The sequence below is a fragment of the Monodelphis domestica genome, chromosome 2, assembly GCF_027887165.1.
Source record: "Monodelphis domestica isolate mMonDom1 chromosome 2, mMonDom1.pri, whole genome shotgun sequence".
Taxonomy (NCBI): Eukaryota; Metazoa; Chordata; class Mammalia; order Didelphimorphia; family Didelphidae; genus Monodelphis; species Monodelphis domestica.
The window spans coordinates 532,399,954-532,416,170 of NC_077228.1; the positions used below are offsets into that span (position 1 = coordinate 532,399,954).

The 16,217-nt window shown below is 46.0% G+C and overlaps 1 protein-coding gene across 8 annotated transcripts in view; it reads left to right on the top strand.

Moving 5' to 3' along the window:
- GIGYF2 (GRB10 interacting GYF protein 2) overlaps positions 1-16,214 on the top strand; it is a 151,733-nt gene extending 135,519 nt beyond the window's left edge. For all 8 annotated transcript variants that reach the window (XM_056819966.1, XM_056819965.1, XM_056819970.1 and 5 more), the window contains 6 exons: positions 3,722-3,958; positions 4,087-4,289; positions 5,700-5,854; positions 6,268-6,434; positions 8,897-9,044; positions 13,153-16,214. In XM_056819966.1, coding sequence (XP_056675944.1) covers positions 3,722-3,958; positions 4,087-4,289; positions 5,700-5,854; positions 6,268-6,434; positions 8,897-9,044; positions 13,153-13,220 — 978 coding nt within the window. In that variant the 3' untranslated portion in view covers positions 13,221-16,214. The remainder of the gene's footprint in view (positions 1-3,721; positions 3,959-4,086; positions 4,290-5,699; positions 5,855-6,267; positions 6,435-8,896; positions 9,045-13,152) is intronic.
- The last annotated feature ends 3 nt before the right edge of the window (positions 16,215-16,217 follow it).

The window sequence follows — 16,217 nt, forward strand, 5'->3', positions numbered from 1 at the left end:
ATTTCTTCCAGGTACTCTTGTAGTCCTTGTGGACAGGATCTTCTTTTCTGTGAACATCTATTTGGACTTGTGGAGTTAGTGTTTTCTTCTGAATTTACCTCTTGGACTTCTCTCAGTCCAAGGTATTTCTTCATTGTATTGGACGTTGTCTTATGTTACTCATATCTCCACCCTCAGTTTCTGGATTGGGGTTTTGTGTTTGGGTCAAATTCTGTTCTTCCTCTCCTCTTGGAGGGTATGGTCAGACTCTGCTTGGACTTGTATAAAGAGCCCAAGACTGGGCCCCACCTTCTATAGGAAGTCTTGGATTATGGCTGAGTTTTCAAGTAGCTCAATTCAAGAGGCTTTGGTGCCTTCTCTGTCTCCTTACAGCTCCTGAACCCAGAGTTGACTTTGTACCTTGTGACAGGCTCCAACAAAATGCTATTGATTATGCTGGTGTACCTCTTGCAAGATCCTTGTCCTTTCTCCTGCTATGGCTTGGGCAAGGGCTCAGCAGGCACTGGTCTGACTTTTATCTACTGTTATAGTTCAGGTCCAGACTACTTGTGCTTGGGGTTGGGAATGGGCTCCCTGGGTGAGAGGTAGATTATAGGCCAGCTTTTTGCTGTGCACTTTTTCCTGTATCCTTAGGAACCTTCAGGTGAGCCCTGTCCTGGGCAGTGATCTGACTGTCTTCTTTGGTTGCTGGCACTCTTGGCCCTCATTTCTGCTCTGGGACTTAGCCACGTGAGCTCTTTGTTATCTCTCTACCCTGACTCTTCTCCACTTTGGTCTTTCATGGGGTTCTGGCAATATTTCTGTGCAATCCTAATCCTAGGCTGGTTAGGGGACAACAGTATAGCTGTTTGTCTTTGGTTTTCTTCATTATTATCCTTTTTGAGGCATTAGAACTTTACTAGGGTGTTCTGGGGAAGGGGAGATCTGTGCTGCCTAGGGAGAGGTAACCAGACCCAGGTTGGAAACAGTAAATCAAAGCTTCTGTGCCCTGCTGAAGGTTAGTGGGATCCATCTTGTGAGTGGCTGCTGCCCTTCCAGCCTAGGTGAGATAAGGACCCCCAAGAGAGGAGGGAACAAGTCAGGCCAAACTAACCTGTATTGTTTTTGATAAGGTTACTAAATGGGGAGATGAGTACTGTAGATAGACTTTATCTTTATCTATATTTTCATAAAGTATATGCTAACCATCACCTTGGCGCCAGTCCATATCACTTCCCACCTGACCTCTTCTCACAGTCTGTTAGGCAATCTCCTTGGGTCCACTCTCTGTCCGCTCTCATCCACTCCCCATTCAGCTGCCAAGTGACCTTCCTCAAATCTGACCCTGCAGCACCGTACCCTACCCCCCTCCCAGTTCAGTCAATTCTAGATGTTCCCTTTTGCCTCACAATCAAAGAAAATCTTTCAAAGCCTTTCAAAACTTTCTTCCCTCTTTACCTTTCTAGTACCTTGTTCCCTTTCATGCACTCTGCCATCCAGGGACCTGCAGTCTTTTCTGTTTCTTGTCCTTGACTTTCCTCTCCCACCTCCAAGCTTTTTCACATACCTGGAACACTCTCCCTCCTGCTTCCTTTGAGTCTCATCTAAAATCCAACTTCTACCTGAAGCCTTCACTAGCCTTCCTTTGTCTTAGCAGCCTTCCTCTGCCATTGCCTCTTAATTTATCCTGTGTTTCTCTTGTTTGTACCTGGCTCTTTACATGTTGTTTCTCCCATTAGAATGTGAGCTCCCTGAGAGCAGGGGCTATTTGTCATTTGCCTTTCTTTGTATCTCCAGTTGAATGGTTGGACTCTTGAGTAATTATTCAGTGATGGAGGTAGAGACTAGAGTATAGGTAACATTACTTGAAGATAGATGTTTTCAGTCACTGTTCAGCTGTTTCCTAGTTCAGGGAAGTTCCCTTTGTTTTTGGTTATTTGTTACAACAAAAAGTGCTTCTAGGGGGTAGCTGGGCGGCTCAGTGGTCGGAGAGCCAGGCCTAGAGATGGGAGGTCCTAGGTTCTAATCTGGCCTCAGACACTTCCCAGCTGGTTAATCTTGGGCAAGTCACTTAACCCCCATTGCCCAGCCCTTACTGTTCTTCTGCCTTAGAACCAATATATAGTATCAATTCCAATATGGAAGGTGAGGGTTGAAAAAAAGGGTTTCTATAAAAAATTTTGTTCATGCCAGGTCTTTCCCTTTGCAGAGTCTCACCAGCTCTATTAGGTATGCATAGTCCAATCAATTAGATGTAACTCACAACCCATCCTCCCATAGCCCCTCCAACAATTTTCAGTTTCCTAGTTTGTCATCTTTGCCAATCTGGTGGAATGAGTAGAATTTTAGATTTGTTGAAATGTGAGTTTCTAGAGCTTGTAGTGATTGGAGAGTTTTTCATATGGTTATTGATTGCATAAGATGGATTCAATGGGGACAGAAACAACTTCACATAGAGTGAAGAGGACGTAGCTGCGGGAGGGCTGGGGGGGGTGGAGTTAGACTTCTCAGTGTGAGTCAACAGTGGTGTCCCAAAACAGGTGTGATCTAGGGCTGAGATGAAGAATGGCCCAACTTCCAGGAATGAGGGCGGAGAATATGGTTGTCTGCCCCAGGCAGCCCACACCTGGAGTGATGTTTTCAGTGGTGGGTGCCAAATTTTAAGAAGGACTTTAATAAACAATGAGAACTTGGAAGGACCTGGATTCCATTTTTTCAAACATCACTTGAAGGAACTGGCATTATTTAAGCCTGCAAAAGAGAAGACTTTGGGAGTTCATTTATGGCCACTTTCAAGTATTTGAAACTGTCTTGCGGAAAGAGATTACACTTGCTTTGCCTGATCCTATAGGCTATAGCTGGGATTAATGGGGAGAGATGGCAAAGAGGCAAGTTTAGAATTGATGCCAGGTTTCAATCCTTATGATGAGACATGTCCAGAAGGAGAGCAGAGATTGGACAGTCACTTCAGAGGATGTTCCAGCGGAATCTTAGCTTGGACTTTTTGACTCTTTAGGTTCCCAAATTCTGATTCCAGATTAGACAGAACCGATTAAAGCTTTAAGGCCCACTCTTCATTTGAGCAAACTCTGTTGCTGATAAAATGTCAGAAGAAGGAGACATTATTCACAGTGAGCGTGAAATGGGGACAGCCTTCTTCTAGGACTGTGTTTTGACAACTTAGGGAATTGCTTCCTGATACCTGCCTGGAGTTGGGATGTGCTGCTAAAGCCAAGCAGTGTCACTGTCTCCTTTGTTATCCTCTACTAAGTTGCTTCCTGCTCCTCCTACTTTCAAGTTTGCCAGCTTTTCCCACCTGTAACAAACATGCCTAAATTGTGACAAAAACGAGAACTATTTAACAGTAGTTGTTGAAGTTGGGACTTGAGTCCTTCAGTGGGCATGTCCATATTTGTTCCATCTTCCTTCTTGACCGTTTCACTGTTTCCAATAAATAAAATTATCTTTGGAGGCAGCTAGATGGCTCAGTGGCTAGACAGCCAGACCTAAAGAGGGGAGGTCCTGGATTCAAATCTGGCCTCTGGCACCTCCTAGTTGTGTCACCTTGGACATTGCCTAGCCCTTGCCACTCTTCTGCCTTGAAACCAATACACGGTATTATTCCAAGACAGAAGGTAAGGGTTTCAAAAATAAAGTTATCTTCCATTTTGAAGTGGAGGGGGATTTGGTATGTCTCTTAGAAACCAGATTTCCCAAGGAATCCTGTTTCTTTTTGTAACAGCAAAGGCGACAGCAGCGGGAATTGATGAAAGCCCTCCAGCAACAGCAGCAGCAGCAACAACAGCAACAGAAACTGTCTGGTTGGGGCAATATCAGTAAACCGGCAGGTACAGCCAAATCACTGCTAGAAATCCAGCAGGAGGAGGCCCGGCAGATGCAGCAGCAGCAGCAGCAGCAACAGCAACAGCAGCAGCAGCAGCAGCAGCACCAGCAGCCCAACCGAGTCCGAAACCCCCCGGTGAGTCCCCTAGCCTCCGCACTCCCTCTCATAAGGCCTTTCAGTGCTCTTTCCATTGTCTCTTCCTTCTGGGCTTCTCTCTTTCCTTATCATGTTGCCAGACATAGTCTGTTCTTGTTTCTTCCTAGCACTCCAACCTGCACACCAGCATCGGCAATTCTGTCTGGGGCTCTCTGAACACTAGCCCCCCCAGCCAGTGGGCCTCAGATCTCGTCAGTAGTATCTGGAGCAATGCCGACACCAAAAACTCTAACATGGGATTCTGGGATGATGCTGTGAAAGAAATGGGACCCAGGAACTCCAGCAAGAACAAGAGCAACACCAGCCTCAAGTAGGTGGTGGCATGTAAGCCACTTTGTTTCCTTCCCAGGGCATCGTCCTCATTGAGATTCTTGCTTTGCAGACCTTAGAAGTAAGTGGCCACCTTGGTTATCTCTTGGTGGTCCAAACTCTGAAGTCATATGTTCTTTATGGGAATATAATTTGCCTTAAAAAAAAAAAAGAACCTTAGGGGTGAATTTCAGGGAAGATTCTTGAGTGGCAACTGCTACATATAGCTCTTCACCACAGTACGGTGGGTGCATCAGAGCTTTGCTCTCCTTTCTAGTTTTCAAGTGATTAGAAATCTCCAGCACATCATGGTGCAATTCGAACTTGAAGAATGCCTTTATAATTTTTAACAATAGTCACAGGCTTACTAGTTTATTTGGGGTTTCAAACAATTACTTACAAATTCAACCCTTGCAGAATTTTTAAACAGTGCAGCTAACAATAGTTTTAGAAATGCAAGTAAACAACACTGGACCTTTTTACCTCCTCTGACCCAGCCAGTCTTAGGGTCAGGCAGTGGCCTCAAGGTACTTCCCACAAGGAAGATCTTCTCCAGTGAGTCTTAGAATGTTCAAGGTTCTTCAATACCAATTTCTCTTATTAAGAAGTTTGTTTCTATGGTTGTTTTTCGGTTATGTGCAACACTCTCTGACCTCATGGAATGTGTCCATGGGGTTTTCTTGCCAGGGACACTGGAGTGATTTGTCATTTACTTCTCCAGTATGTCTCCATTTTACAGATGAGAAACTGAGGCAAAATACAGGTGAAGTGGCTTGCCCAAGGTTACATTGCTAGTGTCTGAGGCTCAGTTTGAACTTTTAAATTCAGATCTTGACTATAGGGGGGAGAGAGACAGACAGAGAGAGTCTGTTTGTTTTTCTTTCTGTCTCTTTCTCCATCCATCCTGTTTCACCTTTGAAAGTAGTTAGTACCCTAACTGTCGCTTTGTCCAGGATGAATAGTCTGTGTGCACTTTTGCCCAGCACTGGTCTTTGTAATGGCTTAGCATTGGTGTCATGCCCCACTTGTTTTTCTTTCATTAGTATATCTTTGAATCCTATGACCTCTCTCCAACTTGGATATAAATTAAGTGATTCCATTTGCCAGTTGTATTCACTTATATCAGATAAAATGTCTGGGTGAAGAACTGATTGGAATTCTATTGTTTTTCCACTTGTGAACTCTGAATATGCTCATAGTTAGCTAGACTTTAATGGGCCTTAGACGGTTGCCTCTGAATTCAGGCCTTGGGGCCTGCTGTTTGTGAGAAGGCCTTCCTCTGGGTACCCACACTGATGGCACTAGCGCACAGGGTTCTGCACAAGCCAGCCAGTGTGCTGTATTCACTGTGTGGTTAGCCTCTGAGTGTTTCTGGGAGTGTAACATCCGGATTCTCTTGGCTCTGCTCTAGTAAGTCTATGGGGGTTTCAAGCAGACAGAACAAGAAGGTAGAGGAAGAAGAGAAGCTTCTGAAACTTTTCCAGGGAGTCACAAAGGCCCAGGATGGATTCACTCAGTGGTGTGAGCAGATGCTTCATGCGCTGAATACAGCCAACAACCTAGACGGTAAGAGGTTCAGGGGCGGAGGTGGGAGGTGGGAAGTGGGGGAAGACCTCCTTCAGAGAAAGCAGCAGCAGCCTGTGCTAGTTGCAGGGAGAGCAGAGTATATCTTCGTAACTAAAACATTAACAGCTAAGATAGTAGACAATCCACAGAGGAGCCTGAAACCCATGACCAGCACTGACTGACCCAGTGTTCCTCCAAGTGACCAAGGACCCAGGTTTCACATTAGAGTATAGCTAGGATTTCCTTCCTTTGACATGATGCTCATTCAGACCCTTTTAAATGGTATGAGAATGACACAGAGTGCCTTTTGGGTATTATCAGGGATTTTCTCCAAGCCCATATTTGCATTCATTCTCCCTCTCACCTATGAGCATTTGTCTCATTATTGGTCACTTTTCCTCTTTGTGTTGCAGTTCCCACATTTGTTTCTTTCCTGAAGGAAGTGGAATCTCCTTATGAAGTACATGATTACATTAGGGCCTACTTAGGAGACACCTCAGAGGCCAAGGAGTTTGCCAAGCAGTTTCTTGAGCGCCGTGCCAAACAGAAAGCGAACCAGCAGCGGCAGCAGCAGCAGCCGGTACGTGACTCACTCATATCCTTGTAGGGATACCCTGATCAGTCAGGCTCTTTTGTGGCTAAGGTATAGTAAGGCTAAACAGAACAGGTCTTACTTGGAGAGAGAATGAGTTGGTTGTCAGGTTTGGGATGGTCTTTCAGAATGTTCTAGTCAGGGTACATAGTACAGATAAGAGACCTAGAAAAGGGAGTGCCCAGAGGGCTGAGAGCTGGCTTGAGAGGGCTTAGAGGGAGCAAGGTTATATGAACAAAGAATGGAAAGGCAGCAGGGGGCCAGTATCATTGCTTTGGCAGCCTCTTTCTTGACTTTGGGTTCCTCCACCAGCCTTTCCCCCAGAGTCAAATCATTTCACAAGTCATCTTGGTTCTGCCTCTCCATCATCTCTCTCACACACCTCCCACCCAGACTGATAAGAGTAGTTTGTGAGTTTTTCTCTGCTCCCACATGTTAAATTTAATTGTGTTTGGACTCAAATATATTAATTTGGTGGTTACCAGGGATTTAATTTCTAAATCCCAAAATGAATTAATAAAGTAAAATGGAATTTATGGTAGTATGGTATTTACAATAGAGGAAGAGTTAAGGAGAGACAGAGACACACAGACACACACTAATCAGGGAAAAGAGTCTCAAGAGGATGGGTCTTTCTTGGAGGTTCACACCTCCAGAAAGGCAGGGTGAATAAATGAGCCTTTCACTCACCAATGCTGACCGTCTAAAAGGAAAGCAGTCTGTAGCGTGCACAAGCTCCTCCAGGGGTCCAGTTCCACAGTCAAGTCCAAGTGTCTGTCTTCCCTCCAGCTCCAAGTGACTGATCCTTCACTACAAGCCTGGACTCACTGTCCACTTCAGTCTTTGTTTCCTCTATTTAAAGACCTTTTTCTCTTGTGTCATCTCCCCTAAATTTCATGTCTACCATTCCATGGCAGACACTCCTTTCCAGGACTGCCCACTCATTCACACGTGGGTCACAAACCTCCCACTCAATGCATGAAATGGGTGGTCACACCTTTTTGTGGTTAGTTATACCTTTTGTGGTTATTTAACACCATTTTTGGTTAGTTCACCTTTTGTAGTTACTTAACACCTTTTTGTAGTTAAAATGGGTAGATCTACTTCAAATACTGAGTTACCACCTTTTGGGATTAAAATCTAAAAATAGATTGTGGATTACAATTCTAGCTTCACTATAAAGGAAGAGCTAAGTACCTTCATTGTTACCATCAGGAGATAGCTAAATCCAGTCTTCACATACAGTTTCTCCTCTCTAATCCATTGTCTATGGAGCCACTAAATTAATATTTCTTCAGGGTCCTCTACTATAAGATTCCTTAAAGGGACCTTTAAAGTCTCCCATAATCTAGCTCCCACCTACCTTCCCAGATTTATTTCAGATGAACCCAGAAGGCCTTTCCTGATCCCCCTGCCCATCACCTTGTATGACTTCCAGCTTTACTTGTCTGTGTACATACTGTGGAATCCAGGACAATGGGAACTCCTGGAGAGCAGGAATGAGTTTTCAGTGTGTTGAATTGAATTGCTAGGAAGCCTTTTGACTATTTTGCAAAGGAGTAATATGACCCAACCTCTGTGAGAAAAGTTGTTCATGTAACAGTGTGAGGAATGGGTTTTAGGGGGGATTTTACTGAAAATATATTTTCCTCTTCACAAGAATATGGAATCTTACCAGGTCAGGCAGAATGATGTACTTTTGGGCAGTTTGGAGCAACTCAGACTTTTCTTGGTTCCTGGGAATCAGCTGTTCCCTCTCTCTTTTTCACCAGATGGCAGATTATATTGAAAGCTTGCTCTACAGGGACAGCTGGATGGCTTAATGAATAGAGAACCAGGATGAGAAAGCCCTCAGCCCAAAGCCAGCCTCAGACACTTAGTAACTGTGTGATAACCTTCACCTGTGTTTGCCTCAGCTTCCTCATCTGTAAATGGGAATAATAAGAGCCCTTTCCTCCCAAAGTTGTTGTGAAGATCCAGTGAGAGAGTAAATGTAAAGTACTTAGCCCAGTGCCTGGCCTGTAGTAAGTGCTGTGCAGACCCGGCTTTCATTCTGTTTGTTATAATCGTCATCTCCCTCACTAGTCAGCACTGAGCTATACAAAGGGACCCCAAGATGTGATCTCCATCTTCTAGAAGCAGAGAGCTTTGTCGGGGTGGGGGATTGGCCATTCACTCCAGAGTTCTGGACCAGATTGAAAGTTATCCCAGGTAGAGCAGGGCTTGGAAGGTGGGGGATGCGGGTGCAGGAAGCCAAGCTCTACCTCTGGCTAAGAGGCATTGGGTAAGCCTCCAAAGTTGGGGTCCCTCCCCCACACTCTGCTTTTCTCTGGAGGCCGATCACAGCTCTTGGCGACCTAGCACTTGGCCGAGCCTGCCCCAGACTCAGGGAGAAGGTGACCATGTGGGATGCTGACCCACATCATGACCCTGGGCATGTTCTTTTCCAGGACTCTGTGTGGGCCGTGAACCATAGCACACTTCACTCAGTGTTTCAGACAAACCAGAGCAACAACCAGCAATCAAACTTTGAGGCTGTGCAGAGCGGGAAGAAGAAGAAGAAGCAGAAGATGGTCCGAGCAGACCCCAGTTTATTAGGTGAGTAAGAAGGCCCCTCTGCCCAGTTGGCATTTTCAGCATACCACAATGAGCCAGCACGGTGGCCTTTGTAGACTGTGGCCATTGGGAATCTGTACAAGTAAATGCACAGCTTTGTACACTGCTTTATCTTCCCAGAGTGAGTGTCATGCTCCTCCTGTGGGCCCCATCGCCACATTTCCCGCAAAAGAACCAAAAAGATGCCGGCTCATTGACCCCAGAGAAGACCCGTAAAGATGCAGAATTGGGCCTCTTGTGTTTGGAAAGTTGGTGCAGTGGGGACGGGTTCTCGGAAGCCAGAGAGTATAGAGGGGCTGAGAAGGAAGGGGGAGAAACCCAAGGTTGGCCCCAGGGTGGTACCGAACTGGCAACGAGAGGGAGACACAGTAGTTGGCAGGGCCGCTGAGGCTTGTGCGTGGTGGAGTTGCTTCCAGCAGGGCATTAGCTGCTAATGCAGTGTCTGCAACACTGTCGGTGCTTGAGAAAGTCTGAATGTGTCAGTGAAAGAAGCTGTAATGTCCTGGATGAAGAGGGGAAGAAAAGAGGCCAGATGTAGCAGCAGGGTTTGTTGGGGGGCAGCCTGGAGACAGGAGGTAAAAAGAAGGTCTTTGAGGCAGGTCAGCTCAGAAGATGCTCATTATTTTGCCAAGTTGAAGAGGAGGGGGGGAGGGGGGTGTTCAGACTGGGAGGAGCCTCGGGGAGATGAGTGATTTCCCCCGAGTGGGTTTGAAGTGTCTTTTCTTGGGGCTTAGGGGGCACTGGGGCTATTGATCTCCCAGGGAGCCATTGGAGTTCATGAGTAGGAGGTGACCCAATCCGATGTGCCTTTTGCAGGGGTCCACGGTGAGTGATGAGGGCCTGAACCAGAGTAGGGGCAGGCTCAGAGGAGAGAGAGTGCAAAGAAGGTCCAGTGTAGACAGGAAAACTGAAGTAAGCTTTTACTTTTGAACTTCTTTTAAGCCAGCTTGCTTGTTCTTGTACATTACTCATTCCTAGCTGACCTCGGTCAGAAATGCCTCGGGTTCGGACCCACTTCTGACTGTGGGCCTGGGGCCAATCCCTGAGTCTCTTCCATAGGACCCTGTCATCTCTCAGTCATAAATCGTCATCAAACCTGTGCTGGGATCCATTGAAGAGGGCCTTGGCTCCCTGGGGCCTGGCCGTTCTCTGAGCGTCTTTGGCCGTAGGGCCTGCCTCTGCTTTTCTTCCATTTCTCATTGAGATTGTTGTGGAACTTTATTTTTTTTTTTTTAATTAAAAAAATTTAAAAAACTCAGAGTCCTTACCTGAGCTTTGTGATGAGCTGTAAGAAAAATGAATAGCCTGTAAGCCAGGAAACCTCCCTAAAAAGGTGGCCCAGGCCTGCTCCTCCGCCTGGAGTTGGCGGCTGGAATTTTTTTTTATAAAATAGTCACCAGGGGGGAGTTTCAGAAATGAAAACTTGGTGTTCCCAGCATCATCCATTGATTCTTCCAGCTTTTATTGGGGGGGAGGGGGTGCACCGGAGGTAGACAGGGAAAAGGAGAGATCTGGGGGGGGGGGGGAGGAGAGTGAAAATGAGTGAGAAAGAGTTCCCTAAAAGGCAGTATGTAACAGTGGAGGAAACAAGCAGACCTGAATCCTGCTTCTTTTACTGTTGGGAACAAATTTACATGTGTATGAAATCAGGTTCTATAGATTTGCTATAGCTTTAAAAGCCATGTTCTCTGTGCTGCGTATTTATTGTATTTCTCATTCAAAAGAAAGGGAATTTCATTGGTGTAGATATTCCTATCAACTTTCTCATTCGTCTCACTCCTTCTCTGGCTTGCTTTAAAAACAGTTTTGTGAGTGGCAGAGACTAGAAAACAAGTACTATTGGATGGCCAGCTTTTTGGCGAACCTCTTTGTCCGCAGGCTGGCTGGACTCTGACATCACCATGAATCACCCTGCTTGACTGAGACATGGCTGTTGAATTCTGGGAGACAATGTTTTTATTCCTAGACTTGAACTGAGGAAATCCTCTCCCCAGTAGTACAGAATATGGCACTCTCACCCCTTCTCAACCTGGGAAACTTTTACCTGTCTTCCCAGAACTCTTTCATGGGGTTATGAGCATTCTAGCAGGACCGCGGCACTCAGGGTACCCACCTGTCACCCCTGTTTTCTGGCCCCACTTTGGTTGCCCTTATACATCTCATCCCATTTGGGATATAACCTATGTATATGTGTGTTATCATGGAATATATGATTTTTTAGAACCAGAATTTAGGTAGTTTGAATATGCTTTTTTAAAAACCGTACCTTTGATCTTAGAATTGATACTACGTATTCCTTCAAGGAAGAAGAGTGATAAAGGTTAGTCAGTTGGGTTAAGTGACTTGGCCAGGGTCGTCACACAAACTCGGAAGTATTTGAGACTGAGATTTTTGAATATGCTTTGATTTCTGCAGAATTTCATGTGGCATTAGTCTAGTGCATTCCTGTTCTGTTAGAATATACATATATACGTGCATGCATATACAGATTTCTTCCCAGGGGAAAGTAAGATTTCATTTTTCACAGTCTGTTTAGTCTTTGCGTTCTACTCCTTATCTGGCCACTAAACTGATTGAAAGGAAGAAACTTATTAATATACACTGCAGTCTTTCCGTCATCCCATTGGAAGAGAAAAGGTCCGTCCTGTCAGAGGCCTAGTGATCATTCTCTCCCAGAAAGGAGAATCCTGGCGTCTTGTTCCCCTATCTACCATGACATTGTTTGAGCGAATAGACGTGAACTGTTTGTGTAAGCCACATTTATATTTATCTGTGCTCTTCACACGCATCTATTTCAAATTGTGAATGGTAGTTTTAGACATGAGCCAGAAATGAGCTTGGCGGTTCTGGATAGGTTCACAGACTTGAGAGTGGAAGAGATCTTGGGGATCTTTAGCCCAGCCCTTCACTTTGTAGATGAGGGCTTTGATTCCTCAGACTGCGGTCACAGAAGGATGTGTGTAATACTACAATCAGCCCCTGAGCCCAGCTTCTGGGCTGTTCAGACTCCAGATCTCTTGTCTCTCCTAGAACAGATTGCCTTGGCTTGGGGTCTCCTGTCTTTTCTCCTTCAGATGCTATTGAGCTTCCTTTGAAAAGCTACCTGACATTGGTTTTAAGAGTCTTCAATCCAAGTCTTCACTTGGATTGAGTGTCAAAAAGAAAGGTGGCTGCTAGAATGGTGAGGATGAGCACTACGTGATGGTTGGCATTTTAAGCAGTGTGTGCACGAGGAAAGGATTTCTTTGGGTTATTCTAAGGAATCCGTGAGCGCCATGATGTTTCCATTGGTGCAGACCCCAAATTATCCAGGCCTTTTCATCCGGTGGAAAATTCTTGTCTATGTCTTCTCCATCAATCTTCCATAGAAGGTTTACCCAGCAGCCTCCTGGCACCACCTCACGATGACCCCCATCCTCTTTTCCAGGCCTACATATCCTTAAAGATGTCTTTTTCAAAAAATTTACTTTGTCATTGCTTTTTGTTTAGACACCATGGTTAATTCCCCTTAATCTTTTGACTGTCCATCTGTGCCCCATTATTAAGCTAAGCCTAGTGACGCAGTGATTGTGTGTGGACACACCTTATTTTTTATATTATTTTATTCATGCACACATTCTGTTGTGGGCTTTCATTCCAATGTCAGCTTACCAAAGAGCAGCAGCAAAAACAGGAAGGGGGGAAAAGTCAGGATCAGAGGGAGTAGCCCCAGCCCCCTATCCGCAGTCCCTTAATAGGAAGCTACCAAAAGCAACTTCCGCTCCCCACCACATTATTTTGTGCGGTTTTAGAGAGCCTTAGACTCGCTTGTTTAGCGTAATGACTGGCATGTAGTAGGTGCTTAATGTTTATGGACTGATTAGCAGGCCCCTTTCCATTCCTACAGCAGTGTTTCTAGGGGCTGTGATTCTTGTACGTGCCTGCCAAGGGATGACCCGAGGCCAGTTCGCACGAGCACACACAGACTGAATCGGGACAACCTCTTGATCTTTCCTTAAATGCAGACTTGGGTCATTTTTGTACTGATAGAAAGTGGAAAGACACTCTTGTTTTGGTTCAGACGCTGATCGCTGATTGTGTCTCACTGCAGGTTTTTCAGTAAATGCATCATCAGAGCGACTGAATATGGGAGAAATAGAGACTTTGGACGACTACTGAGCACCTGCACACCGGCTGGCCACTTCCTATGTCTGTTAACCATGGATTCTCCACCTTTGGACATCACCCTTTACCATTTACTCTCTGTCACCTTGCAACCAACCATCACAGAACCCATCATCTCAGGCTTTCTCTTCTAACCTTTTCTGTCCAGGACTCTGAGTGGTCCTTGTTGGCGAGCCTCTCGGACAATAGACAAGTGGACTGAACTCTGTCTATTGGGTGGGTGGTAGCTGGGATTCTTCCCCAACAAGGATAACCACAGACAGCAGGTATTCACCAGGCTGTGACTCCGTCTGCTTTTCCTGGAAAGTCCGTTGGGATCTGCCAACAGCAGCCTCCCTTCCCCATCTCTCTTTTTTGGCTGGGGCAAGGGGGGATCTAACTTGTGCAATCATGGAGAGAGTTTATGGTTAACAGATGTCGGTCAATAACAACACACCCCATGGATTGTGACTTCGTGCTCCTTCAGGGCAGAGCCAAATGGTGCCCCCTCCCCCTCAGTCTAGGAGCAGCATCGATAAAGCTTAAGGGCTCGGATGGGGGGATTAGCTTGGATTGGTTTGAAGTTGCACACCCCTGGCCTGCCTTTTCTGAGCATCCTTTTGGAAGGAAAGTTCAATTCTATCTTCATCAGGCAGTGACGTCAAAGTCCGCCAAATTCTCCCTCTGGCACACTCCTTCCTTCTTGGACAAAGGAACCTATGATCTGGGAGAGGGACTTTTTTCCTTAAATTTTCTTTCTTATTAAAAACTGATTTTTCCCATAAATATTTTTACTTCAGAGGAATAGGACCAGTTTGTTTTGGGCCCTTCTGCTGAGAATTTGTCTCGTTTAAGAGGCAACTAGGATCTTTACCAGATGTATGTATTTGTCGAATTTCATTTTGGGTGGGGATGAACCTTGGCTCCTGAATACACAAACCCGGAACCGTAGCTGGTTATTCATGACAGTGTGTGTGTCTGTCTGCTTGCAACCCTGCCCTGGAAAGGGTGTGTTAAAGATTCTGGACTGGCATTTTATCCTAACTTGACCATCTACAGTACTTTTCTTCCTGGAGACCACTGAGGGGCGGGAAGGAGGGGTGGGGCAGGCGGAGGAGAGCTCGATTGGCTGTGGTTCCCATATGGTCCTTCGCTCCAGCTCCAGGTGTGATCAGCATCACTTGGTAAAGGAACCCTTGGATTCGCTTTGCTTCTGCCAAGAGTTAAACGACCCCCTTTCCTTTCCCCCAGAACAAGCCCTACCCCTTGAAATTGCCAATTGCACTTAGTTTCTGACCTCTCCTTTCTCCTTCCACGTTTTGGGAACGGTCGGAGTGTGCCTGTGGGAGAAAGTGCTGCAGCCACTGATGTGGCTCTGTGGGAAGAAGGCACCTTCTCCTCTCCTCTCCTCTCCTCTCTTCTCTTCTCCCCGCCATCATTGCCTGAAGAAGAGCCTGGAGTTGCTCTGAGAGCAGTTTGGCTTTGAATGATTTTATTTGGTTTATTTTGTTTTTCTCCTTTGAGAACACCACCCCTCTTGTCCCGGCCCCCTCCTGAACATGTACAGTTAACTTCAGAGACTGCTGCAAACGTGTATATAGTTTTTGGATCCAATGGCATGGTGAGACAGGAGACACCATCCACAATCGGGCTCCTGATCTCCTTTGCTTTGTAAATTCTTAAAGGGGGGAAGAGGGATAGTTAAAATGTTTACAAAACTTTAAGCTCCCTCGGAACTTTTGCCAGTGTGGAGGAAAAAAGAGAACTTAAATAAAGACAGTTGTATTCTATCTAAGAGGGCATTTTGTGCTTGCTTTTGTTGAGGCTGAGTTTTGCAATCACTTCCAAGAGTAAAGTTGATCCGAAAGGCCCTTTCTCCTGTCAACTTCGTGGAGAAGCCGCCACCATCCGTGGCACCCAGAGACTGCCACTGCTCACGACCCTTCTGGGGAAGGTTGGTTGGTTTTCTGCTTGCAGATTTAGAGCTCACAGTAAACACCGGTAAGTTAAGATTGGAAATCTTTGACCAAACGGCTTCACTCCTTCCTGTGAGTGTCCCCCTACCTCTAGCCTCTTATTCTAGGCATGTCCTCACCAAGGAAGTCTGCAGCTTGATTCCCCCATCTCCCCTTTTGTAACAGATGACAAGCAAATTAGAGAACAAAGGTGGTTCTTCAGCAATGAGTCACTCGGCTCATCAGACACTATTTCCACTCTTGAAAACAAGCGAACTCACTTGTACCTGAAAAGCCTTCTAGCAGACATTGGAGAAAGACCACTCTGCCCTTGGACTGTTCGGCCTCTCATCTGCTCATGTCTGTCTTTCTGTTTTGTTTGGAACAACCCACCCCCCTCCAGCTTACAGCTTATGTGCGGATGCTCTCCTGGGGGACGCTCGACTCGGGAGCTCAGACTCACTCTTCATTTCTATTTTGTACTCTGTCGTCTTCCTTGCTGTTTGTCCCAGGGTGTTTTTATGGAAAAACTTCTCATGCAGCTCTCGGAAATCCTCCGACCTGGGCTACCAGGGACCTCCGGGGATGGACCATGAGTCCAGCCCACCCTCACGTTTTGCAGATAAAGCAACAGGATCAGAGAGGTCCCGGGACTGGCTCAGTGTCCCATTCGGGACTCGCACGGGAGGCCTTGGATCTGAGACTCGGCCCTCGGACGCCAAGCCCAGCCCTCTCCTTCCTCCACACCACGCTGCCTCTGCCCAGGTACACGGAAGATGCTCAGAAGATGGGTAGAAATGAGCTTGCTCTGCTCACCGTCCAGGCACGGGACTTCCTTCACTAAATGTAAGCGAAATGAGTTTTCTACTTCAGTCCAGTTAGGGATGTTTCAGGGTTGTTTTTACGATTTGTTTTCATTTCAAGGAAATCACTGTTAATTTATGCATCGAGTTTGACCTACCTTGCAATGTATTCTAACCTGGTGAGAAATGGACATATTTATTTTTGTACAAAGCGCCTCTCTGCTGTTGAGTTAATAAAAGTACAAAACCCACCG